At 47.5% G+C, this 11,732-nt stretch overlaps 1 protein-coding gene across 4 annotated transcripts in view; it reads right to left on the bottom strand.

The window, feature by feature from the left end:
* Window positions 1-11,732, bottom strand: part of LRRTM4 (leucine rich repeat transmembrane neuronal 4) — a 203,433-nt gene that overhangs the window by 330 nt on the left and 191,371 nt on the right. For 3 of the 4 annotated variants that reach the window (XM_027705056.1, XM_027705057.1, XM_027705058.1), the window contains one exon: window positions 415-470. In XM_027705056.1, coding sequence (XP_027560857.1) covers window positions 415-470 — 56 coding nt within the window. Of the gene's footprint in view, window positions 1-414; window positions 471-11,732 lie in introns of those variants that run through there. The other variant, XM_027705059.1, reaches the window with a different exon arrangement.

Here is an 11,732-nt window from a genome sequence, read left to right as displayed (position 1 = left end):
GGGAGCAGAGCACAGCAGGGATGGGTCAGGAGGGTTTGGGGTCAGCATTTCCCACGTTTATCCCCACACAGCCTCGACCCCCAGGATTATCCCACATAAACCTCTGAGGCTTCTCAGGAGGGACAGAAATTAATAACAAAGAGAAACGAGCCTTCTCTCTCTGTGTCCCCCCTTCCCTGGCATCACACCCCAGTGATGTTAAAAAGGCAAGGAAAGTCAAGTTGAAAAGGAAAAAACTGCATTTCCCTGCAGCCCAGGCAGAGCCCTCTGGAACAGGGCTGGTTGCACTGCCAGGCTGGGAGAGCTGGGGGTGTTCAGCCTGGAGAAGAGAGGGATCCACAGAGATCTTGGAGCCCCTTCCAGAGCCTAAAGGGCTTGTGAAGAAGGCTGGTGGGCTTGTGGGCCTGGTAATACCCCAGGACGGGCTGCTCGTAGCTGTAGTAGGGTAAAGTCTTCATGGGGTGAAGGACCTGTGGGAGCAGAGCACAGCAGGGATGGGTCAGGAGGGTTTGGGATCAGGGGCTGCCCAGCATTTCCCACGTTTATCCCCACGCGGCCTCGACCCCCAGGATTATCCCACATAAACCCCTGAGGTTTCTCAGGAGGGACAGAAATAAATAACAAAGTCAAATGAGCTGAAAAGAAAAAACTGCATTTCCCTGCAGCACAGGCAGAGCCCTCTGGAACAGGGCTGGTTGGACTGCCAGGCTGGGAGAGCTGGGAGTGTTCACCTGGAGAAGAGAGGGATCCACAGAGACCTTGGAGCCCCTTCCAGAGCCTAAAGGGGTTCCAAGAGCTGGAGAGGGACTTGGGAGAAGGGCTGGAGGGACAGGATACAGGGAATGGCTTCCCACTGCCAGAGGGCAGGGTTAGATGGGATAGTGGGAAGGAATTCTTGTCTGTGAGGGTGGAGAGGGGCTGACACAGGTTGCCCAGAGAAGCTGTGGCTGCCCCTGGATCCCTGGAAGTGTCCAAGGCCAGGTTGGAGCAACGTGGTCTGGTGGAAGGTGTCCTGCCCATGGCAGGGGGTGGAATGAGCTGAGCTTTGGGGTTCTTTCCAAGCCAAACCATTCCATGGTTCCATGATCTGTGCTCTGGGTCCCCACGTGTGGATTGGCCTCACAGCTGGCAGTGCTGCCCTGGAGCAGAGGGAGCTGCTCTCCCTTTTGGTGGCTGTGTGTGGGCAGAGGTTCAGGGTGGTCCTAGGGGCTGAATTCTGCCTCTTTGGGACAGCCCAGCTCTGCAGAGCAAACTAAAAGCTTTGTGTTCCCAGCAGCTTCCAAAAACTGGCCCTTCTTCCAGCGTCTGGAAGGGGACTGAGAATTTCCAGGGAGCTCAGAGCAGCCTGAGCATGTCAAAGGACTGGCAAACCCAGCTTGCAGCACAGCTGGAACTCTCTTTATTCCTTCCCTGACAAAGCTGCTTGCCCAAGGTCATCATTTCCCAAATTCTTTATCTTCCACCCTCACCAAGATAAACACTATCAAAGCAGCTCAACTGATGCTGCCAGAGCAGAGCAGCCCCACACCTTGGACAAATGTATTTCAAACCACTGCCAGATCTATCCTGAATCCCATCTCTTCTTTATGTAAATCCTCAGGAACTGCCAGCCCCAAACCTTCTTTCTTTTTTCCATAAATATTCCACGCTTGCAAATGTTAATCCTACAACTAAATATGATTTATGGCACAACAACAGATACAGATCTTTGCAGATAATTTTGTCATCTACAAGAGATGAGCTGATCAAGTAGAAAGAATTATGCTCTTAGGGGAAAAAAAACACACATTGCAGGAGAGTTTATTCTAACGCTGCCACAAAACCTGAGCTCATTATAGCTGGAGAAATCCTACACATAATCCAATCTTGGAACAAATGCCTTTTTATTTTCCAGCCTGAACTTTAAGTGAAGACTACAGAGCTAATTTCTCACAAATTTTCATTGCACGGAGCTCCTCACTCCAAAGGGCATGGAAAAAGCAGAGGGATTAAGAGCACTTGTGAAGTTTTGCAGAGTCTGAGTTTCTCCCACACGTGGATCCCCTCAGCAGTCTGAGACCTGCAGAACCCTGGAGAGATCCCAAAATTCTTCCCCGAGCTGGAATTCAGCTGCAAACCTCATTTTCCATGACAGCTGAGTGGTGAGGATGCAGAAGAGAAGCTGCTGGGGAGAATTTGATGGGACAAAAGCCTGAATCTCCCCTTGGCTGCAGCAATATCTGTGCCAGTTCCTCTCAGGGCTGGAGTTTGTCCTCAGCTTTTAAGGCAGCTCTTTATGATTCCATAAAAGCCAAGGACTGTTTGTGTTGTGGAGATGGAGGTCCCTGCTCTGCAGCAATAACACACAGCTCATTAACCACCTGAGGCCTGGCTGCAAACCCCAAACAGGAGCCAGAGGGACCAGCAGCTCAAAAACATCTCTAAATACTGGATAAACACGTCCCTTCTCAGACCTTTTTCAGTGATTTTACAGACTCCATCCCTTATTTTCATTTATGTGTATGGAGGGAAGGTGGATGTTCTTTATCAGGGTAAAAAATGCAATGCAATAGGTGCAGGCAGCTGCAGATTCATTTGGAGAAAGCATTTCCAGGATAATGAGGTCCAGCAACGGGTTCTCAGGCCCAGCCCTTGTACTGCTCTTCCTCTCCTTCTTTTGGGGCCGAGATTCCACCAAGGAGAATTTAAAAAATGAACATGTGAAATGCTGTGAGAAGTGTCACCCCAGCAAAGGCTGAATGCAGAAATGCCACTAGTCCCTCCCAGCCCTGGCAGTTCCTGTGATGCCTCTGGAATCAGGAAAACAACCTCCTGAGCAGTTCAAACCTTCCTGGTCACAGTGAGGCCTCCAGGGCTGGCCCACAACGTGAAGTGTCCTTTCCTCCCTCAAACAGGGACTTTGCATTTCCAGGAGGATCTGAGGGATGAAGTTTTATTCACACTAAGGTGATCACACGTGAGACCTGAGCCCACAAAAGAGCTTTTCCAGGGCACTGTTGGAACTGCTGCAAGTGTGGGGACAGTTGTACCAGCACTTAGCCAGGAAAAAGGGTGGATAACACTGATGACACTGTTCCCTCTAGACAAAGCTCCTACTGTGGTATTTTTGCTGAATCAGAGATCAACAAAACATATTTAAAACCATCCAAGTTGTCGAGAATTAAGTTTATAAGTGTTTTAGTTCCAGGTTCTGAAGTAACTTCTTTTGCTATGGAACTAATGCCCAAGGAATTTAGAGGTGACCTTGGCCAAGTCATTTTATGAGGTGGAAAATGAGAAGCTTCAGTCCTGTCCCTGCTCATCCTTGGAGCTCTTTGAGGTGAGGGCTGTTTGTGCCGGGACTAAACCAACACAAATGTGACCTGAGCTGGGGCCTTTCAGCTGCTGTGGCCTCCAAGAGACCAAAAAAAAAGGCAGGAAAAAATCCAAACGGGTCATTAAATAAATCCAGTCCCTGGGATCGTGTCCTCAAGTGGTGGAGTCACCACTGCTGAAGGGATTTAACAGATGTGAGGTTGTGGCACTTGAGGACGTGGTTCAGTGGTGACCATGGGGGTGGTGCTGAGTTATGGTTGGACTTGATCATCTCAGAGGCCTTTTTCAACCTTAACCAACCTATGACTCTTTATCTCAATCCTTTTCCATGGAAGACACATCTTTCATGAGCCAAAAAATGGGAGTAAGGCTGAGGATTCACCTGCCAGCAAAGGGAAGGCAGAGGCAGGAGCAGAACAGGATTGTCTGCACTGTCCCCTCCATCCCACTCTGCTGCCACCAACCACTAAATCCTTCAATTCATTCTGGAAAGAGTTCAACTGGAAGTGAAGACAAGGAGTTATCATATGGAAACATAACATATGCAAAACAAACTCTTGCTTTCGGAGGATCTGTCACAACATCTGACTCAGCTCTTGGCTCCCTGGGCTCACTCACAGTTCCACTCCATGGCAGGGGTGGGTGCTCAGGGTGGGACATGGAATCACACAATCCTGGAATGGTTTGGGCTGGAAGGGACCTTAAAGCCCACCCAGTGCCACCCCTGCCATGGGCAGGGACACCTTCCACCAGCCCAGGTTGCTCCAACCTGGCCTTGGACACTTCCAAGGATCCAGGGGCAGCCACAGCTTCTCTGGGCAACTCTTGGAATGCCAAAAGGTTTCACAGCAGATGTGTCTCTTCACAGCATTTTCTGAAAAAATTCCAATTAATTATTCTATTTTAATTTCTAAAAACGACCCTGCCTGACCCTTCCCTGAAGCACTAAATCTTTTTGCAGTAGGAAGAACATACATTGACATGAGAAGGAACTCCAAAGTCACCAATACACAAGGAACATTTTGGGTTTAGCTCACGTGTGGCACCAAGTAGAACTGTCTGTCCTTCCCTGGGAGGGTGGGGAGGGGCTGGGATGGAATTCCCAGAAAAGCTGTGGCTGCACCTGGATCCCTGGAAGTGTCCAAGGCCAGGTTGGAGCAACCTGGGACAATGGAAGGTGTCCCTGCCCATGGGATTGGATGGACTTTAAGGTCCCTCCCAACCCAAACCATTTGGTGCTTATTCTATGATTCCATCCAGTGTTGCAGACAGTTAAATTAAGTCAGTGAATTAATCCCTGCTCTGAAGAACTGGAGTTGTTCCACAAAACCCCTCCTGCCCTGGGAGCTCTGGGAGTGTTCACCAGGACTGGGATTAGTTACCCTGTATTGACTCCTGGAGCCCACACCTCCCCAGATCCTCACTGCAAGTGGAATAAACTCTGCAGCTCAACAGCCACACACTCCAACCAGAGCTCCCGTCACAGGCCCCATTTCCATAAATCCCCAGCTACAGGAAGAAGACAAAAGGTTTAGCAGCGGAAATTTAGGGATGCAAATCCTCCCTCCCACAGTCCAAGTGACACTGGAGAGGTTCCCAGCTCAGCAGCTTTGCTGCAGCACAACCACTCCCCCCAAACCAAGCTGGAGTAACTGGAATTACCCAAAATACAGCGAGATTCTGGCCTGGATTGTGAAGTTATTTCTCAACATTCCCCATCCATTTCCCTCTGACAGTCCCCAGTGATGCTCAGTTCAACCCTCAGTCACCCCAACATGCAAATCCACGGATCCACATTGCAGCTCAGAGGCTTTTTAAATTTCTTTTACACTGCACTGAATTTTATCAGCAGTTTTACTTACATCAAAAACACTGGGAAGCAAATTAACCATGATTATCACACAAGAAAGTTCTATTAAAAAAAAATCAGTCATAAGAATTCAGCCTGGACTTCTGCTTCTCCTGAGTGCAGCCATTAAAATATAGATTTTTTACCCAAACATCAGTAAAAATCCTTATTCTGGAACTAGGAAAACACGTGAGTAGAGATGTTACCTTCCCATATATCCACGGAACCCAGGGAGCTTTAAAGGATGTTGGACTGGGAGCTGAGTGAATACCACAGTGACCTTATTTCTAGAACACTTTTCTCTCTCTGCCACCTCTCAGAGTGTGTTAAACACCCTCACACACTCTTAATTGCTTGCTGTGCCTCCCAACAGGAGGCCTCAGACAGCCTGGAATTCAGCCCAACATGATCTCCAAGGTGTGACACCTCTCCCAGGGAACACCAAGAGTGAATTACCAAGTTTTTCAGACAGATTGCAGCTCCTGCTCAAGGGTTTCCCCTCTGTGCTCACAGCAACAGCCTCGTTGCAGGGAGAATTGTGGAGGATCAGGCAGAGGTGAAGGCTCTGTCTCCCTCAGAATCACTCACAGTTCAGCCAGACCCGACCACTGCCCGTCCTGGACTGAAACAATTTCCTGGGCAACTCTTAAATCACCTTTGGAAGCCCAGGGTCCCAGAACAGACCAAGTTCATGATGGAAATATGACAGCTTTGTTCTTTAGGCTCAGTTTTGAAGAAAGACCTCCCACCATTCATTATCCTGCAGAGAAGGAAATTCTTTCCTGAGACACATGAACAGCCCTGGGTGTCCAAGCGACTCACTACCAGAATTCCCAACAAGAGAGAGGTGATCTGTGGAAGGGCTGAAATCCCAGCAGTTTCTGGGGGAACTGGGGTGGACTGCACTTTAATTTTTCCCTGAAAGGAGGATGGTACAAGGGCACAAATTGTCACAGGATTCCCAGACAAGTAACTGCCCTGGCAAGACCCTAAAACCCAGAGCTTGGCAGGGGAAGTGATGCCCTTCTGAGCCCCAGACTGTCTCAGATGTCTCAGTCTGGGCACCTTGACTTTACCCAGTCCCTGTTTAGACACTGCAGCTCAGATATCTTCAATCTTGGTCCTTCTGTCTCCAAAGAGAAGGAATACCCTGTTTTTAAAAGCCAAGACCTGCTCCATTCATCCCCACGGAAGGTGTGACAGCACAACCACCCCTGCCCTGCAGGAGACACATTTTCCTTTCAAAAAATAAAAACCCCAAGCATAAGTACTCTTGGGGAGTTGAACATCATCTGGTTTCACATTTGCTGGTAGCCTGGAATCCAGGTAACCTGATTTATGTGGAAATGCTTGCCTGGTTAATGATTACACGATTAAATTACACGCGACTTTAGAACTTGTCCATATGTAGTGGAAACTCGGAGCTTAAAAAATATGGCAGCTATGTTTTCTCATTAGTGCTAATATTGAGTCTCAGAACACCATGACTTCATTGGTGAATTAGCATCATGGCTGTTGATAAATCAAATTCAGAGTTCATTTTCAAGCCCATCATAATTTAGAGTAAAAATAAGCGAGATGTACTATGGCGGCGTTGTGATTATTGGAGCACACGGGCTCACCTTAGAGACACATTGATCAGGCACATTAGGCACAGAGAGCTGGTATAAACAATTCCAGTGATTTCACGCTGCTGAAAAATCACAGTCAACAGCCCTGGAACATCCCTTTGGAGCCAGCTCAGAAAAACATCCCTATTCAGGAAAATGCCCCATCCCACACGTCCCATCAAAGCCGTTCCAAGGGACAAACGCAGGCGCTGAGGTTGGTGCTGAAATATGAAAGGGTCTGTGTTTTCTGCTTCCAGCTGGAGCAAACACAGCAGTGCCTGGCTGGTTTCTGAAGCAGCCCTTTTGTTCTGCAGCCCATGTTTCCTCAGGTAATTCTCCTATTGACAAAAAACCCCAAACCTCAGTTATTAAACCAATTCAGTGCCAGGGGTTGGAGGGCTCAGTGACGGGGGGATGAAGGATCATGAGCACAGGTGTCACTGAGCTTGTGTGTGTGACATGAGCAGCTCAGGAGAGCTATCAGCTTGAGTTTTAGGTGGTCTTCAAAGTCTTTGATGAGCCCAGGTTTTCTGAGAGGTCCCAGATCCCTGGGGGGCTTTGCCCGGGGTCTGTGTGGCTCCTCTGGGCACAGAGGGTTGGGCAGGAGCCTTTCGGGGGCTGGAGCTGTGGGTGCAATTCCCACCATCAATCTCCCACCATTTCACATTCCAGTTCCTCCCACTGCAGCCAGGAACCTCCTGGTCTGATTTCCTCCTCCCATCTTCTTTCCTCCCAGCTCAGATTACTGGGCTGTGCAACCCCTGGCAGACGAGAGAGGAGGTGGCTGTGCTAAAGGTCCCACCCGATGTGGTCCTGAGCCCCCTGCCCCAAAATCATTCCTACCAACAAGAAACTCCTACAATCCACTGGTTTTCTCCAAGAAATCAAGGAAATCCTGCAGAACATCCACCAAAGGATGCTACCCCACAGGGATATGCCAGTCCTTGTGCACACATAAACTTGAATATGTGTTCTTAACTCCAAGTGCTGTACAAAGTTAAGCTTGTCTTAAATAATACACAATTCCTCCTTGGATTCACTTCCCTGAAGTCTGTTTTAACTTGTCTTATGCTTCTGTCCACCCTAATAGTCCCACAAACTGAGTTTATAAATCCTATATCTGTTGTTGCCCAGAGGGGTTGGGGATGTCCCATCCCTGGAAGTGTCCAAGGCCAGGTTGGACAGGGCTTGGAGCAACTTGGGATGGTGGGAGATGTCCCTGCCCCTGGCAGGGGGTGGGACTGGATGGGCTTTAAAGTCACTCCCAACCCAAACCATTCCATGATTCTCTGATTTAGACTTGGATCCTGTAAGTCTGAGGATTAAATCAAGGTCTTTAGAACCAAGCCCGAAATATTTTGAAGGCACAGAAAGGTTTCTTCAATATATGGAATGGAAACCTTTCTCTCATGAGAATCAAACCTGGAGACAAAAGGTTGTGGTTGACAGGTCTCAGACCGTGCCCTGGTAAAAAAAAGTTGGTGTCAGTGGAAAGTTAGAGCCTAAATTCCACAAATGACTGACAAATGGATCCATGATCTTATTCAATTGTTGTATTTCTGGCTGGGGAAATAGGATCCCCAAACTGACACAGACTGTCAGAAGAGAGGTCTTAGCATGAAAAATGGAGAGAAACATCAGCCAGGAGACATGGGGCAGCCATCAGTCACTTCTCCATGTCCTATTAAAGATCTATTTGTAGCTCATGAAGAGCTGGCTGACAATTAAGAACTACAGGAATTAAACAAACATCATTGTATTAGGCAGGATTAAAAGTATATTAACCTGAGAAATCATATGTCATCTTAATAGGCAATTTAGGGGCTATATAATACCTTACAAAATGGATCAATTTAATACAAACCAAATTAATATAAAGCTCTTAATTCCTGAGTTGGGATGGAAATATTCCCCATTTGTCAGCTCTACAGGGGGTACCAAGGAGAGCCACTGATGATTTATTTGGTCATCCCTGCCCAGTGCATCTCATTTTTAAACCCCTCTGTCACATCCCCCTGTCAGCTCCACCAGGAACTGGATTTTCAGCTTCCCTTCCCTTCCTACAGATAACTTCCTAATCCCTCTATCCCATCACACAAATACCTTTCCCTCTAAAGCAGAACCTCTCCACAGACTCTTTAACAGTGTTTTTCTAGAGATCAGGAGAAAAATCATCCACACCCCACTGCTCCCTCTATGGGCAGATTTGATCTTTCAATCAGGAAATGAAAAGGTTTCCCTAAAGGAAACTCCCAGAAAGAAAAAAAAAAAAGTCTTCTAAGCCTTGTTATTGTTCCTTGGGCAAAATATTTCTTTTAAATTGCTTGATGTGTTTTTTATGGCGTGTCTGGCTCCTGACGAAAAGCCCCACTGATGAGAAACTTCCAGGGAGATTCACAGGAACCTTTGATTTACCTTTGATTTCCCACTGTGGAGGGCCAATAAAATCAACAAATATCAGGATATTTTAATTGGAAAGGCATTAATATTGCTCTCAGTGCTATCAGGATCAGTTCCTAGAGAATCCAAGAGGGATGGGAGCCTGATGGTTCAAAAAAAGTTGTTTTTCCATTGCTTAGGAACAGAAGATCAGTCCTTCAAAGGAGGTGCAGTTGGAGCAGTTCCCCACCCAGATGTAAAGAATCCCTTTGGGAGTCTCTCCTGAATCCACAGACCTTCCAAAATGGAGTCACTTTTAAGGCAGCTCAGCTTTCCTTTAGACACTTCCAGTTCTATTGTTCCCAGGAATTTCTGCTCCCTTTGCACCCCATTGCAGAGTGTGGATGGTTTGGATTTAATTTCTCAGGCTGAGATCTCCTGAAGAAAGGGCAGAGCCCAGACCAACAATCCCACAACAACTCCCACAGAGTGTTCTCCTGACCTCCAACACTCCCTGCTTGCTGAATTCCTGCCATTTCAGGCCCCAAATTCCACAGAGCTGGACCTTCCAAGGCATTCCAGAGCCTCCCAGGTGGTGGGTGCAGAGCAGCATTTGGGGAATGGAGCAAATTGTGTCTGTCCAAAGGGAATGATGCAGTTGGAGCAGTTCCCCACCCAGATGTAAAGAATCCCTTTGGGAGCCTCTCCACATCTTTGGGTGCCTGAATGCACAGAGCTTCCAAAGTGTAGTGGCTTTAAGGCAGCTCAGCTTTCCTTTAGACACTTCCAGCTCTATTTTCCCAAGGAAATTCTGCTACCTTTGCATTGCAGAGTGTGGATGGTTTGGATTTAACCCCTCAGGCCAAGGCCAAGGGCAGAGCCCAGATCAGCAATCCCACAACAGCTCCCACAGAGTGTTCTCCTGACCTCCAACACTCCCAGTCTGCTGAATTCCTGCCATTTCAGGCCCCAAATTCCACAGGGTTGGACCTTCCAAGGCATTCCAGAGCCTCCCAGGTGGTGGGTGCAGAGCAGCATTTGGGGAATGGAGCAAATTGTGTCTGTCCAAAGAGAAGGATGCCAGTGAAGGCAAAGGTGGAGCTGCTCTTCCATGCAGTGACAAAGCTGGACAAGCTGCTCCCTCCATCCTTCCCAATAAACCAGGACAGTGTTTAATGTGACCATCTGAGGAAGTTGCTGCCATAAGGACAAATGAAGGGACTGGAGAATGAGTGAAATAAGTTTTTGTCTCATATTAAAACACTCCTTTTCATTACATCTCCCAGGATTTACAGGCTGCAAAAGAGCTCTCCCCAAAAGGATGGCTCCTTCAAAGGTTTTTAAATACTCGTCAAAGTTGTATATTGATTCTGGACATCAAGAGAACAAAACTGTATTTCCTAAAACGGGAGGAACGTGACTCAAATTGCACAATATTTTGTCCTGAAGACGTGAGAAGGTATAAACAAAGCAACATGATGAGTGGTGATTCAACCCACACCAATGTGAGAAGAAAGGGATTAAAGAAATGGAAATTTTTCCTTCTATTTTAGCTACTTATACAATACCCAAAAGGTTTTGGCTGGAGTCAGATCAGTCTCAACCCATTTTGATTCGAAAAAAGCTTAGAGCCACATTTTAATTGACCCTAATTCCATTTAATATTGAATATTTAATATTAAATTAAAATTATTTTTGCATAAAATTAAATAAAAGTTATATTCAATCTAAAAATCAAGTCTCCAGCCCCTGCATCCCCAACAAGCTCTAAGATGACAAAGTCTTTCTCCTCTGTCATCACTTCAAATTCAGTGCCCTGAGAGAGCAGATAATTTGTTTTCTTTTTCAGTCACCTCAAAGGGTCCTTCCTCCCAGGAAATGGGTGTCAGGGCAAAGAATGACTGGCTGAAAAAATGACAGAGATGCTGCTGTTGTTTCCCCAGAGCTGCTGCTCAGGGAAGCCTTGAACTCAAGGAAGAGGAGAAAGCAGAGCTCCACAACTGGAAGCTGAGCTGAACTTCAAGGAATTATTTGTTTCTGCTGAGAAAACAGCGAGAGAAATTCTCTCCAGAGGGGAAAGATAAATTCCCTCTGGGGGGATAAGATCAATTCCCTCCAGAGGGGGAGAAACCTCTGGCACCACCGACCTCCTCGGACACAGGAGGAGCTCCTCTGATCCCGAGTTCCTGAGGAACCACAAGGATTTAGTTGCCTCCACTGAGGTGGCACAAACATCCCAGGTGGAGCAGGAATGAGGGAGCAGGAGGGACAGGAGAGCTTCTCCTGCTGATGGATCTCTGGGGAGCAGGAGGGACAGGAGAGCTTCTGCTGATGGATCTCTCAGGAGTAGGAGGGACGGGAGAGCTTCTCCTGCTGATGGATCTGTTGGGAACAGGAGGAACAGGAGAGCTTCTCCTGCTGATGGATCTCTCAGGAACAGGAGGGACAGGAGAGCTTCTCCTGCTGATGGATCGCTCTATAAAATCATAGGGATTTAGTTGCCTCCACTGAGGTGGCACAAACAGCCTGGTTGGAGTAGGAATGCGGGAGCAGGAGGGACAGGAGAGCTTCTCCTGCTG

Source organism: Neopelma chrysocephalum, unplaced genomic scaffold (genome assembly GCF_003984885.1).
Source record: "Neopelma chrysocephalum unplaced genomic scaffold, ASM398488v2 Primary Assembly neopelma1_318, whole genome shotgun sequence".
NCBI classification, from domain to species: domain Eukaryota; kingdom Metazoa; phylum Chordata; class Aves; order Passeriformes; family Pipridae; genus Neopelma; species Neopelma chrysocephalum.
This window is presented reverse-complemented; position numbering and strand designations above follow the sequence as displayed.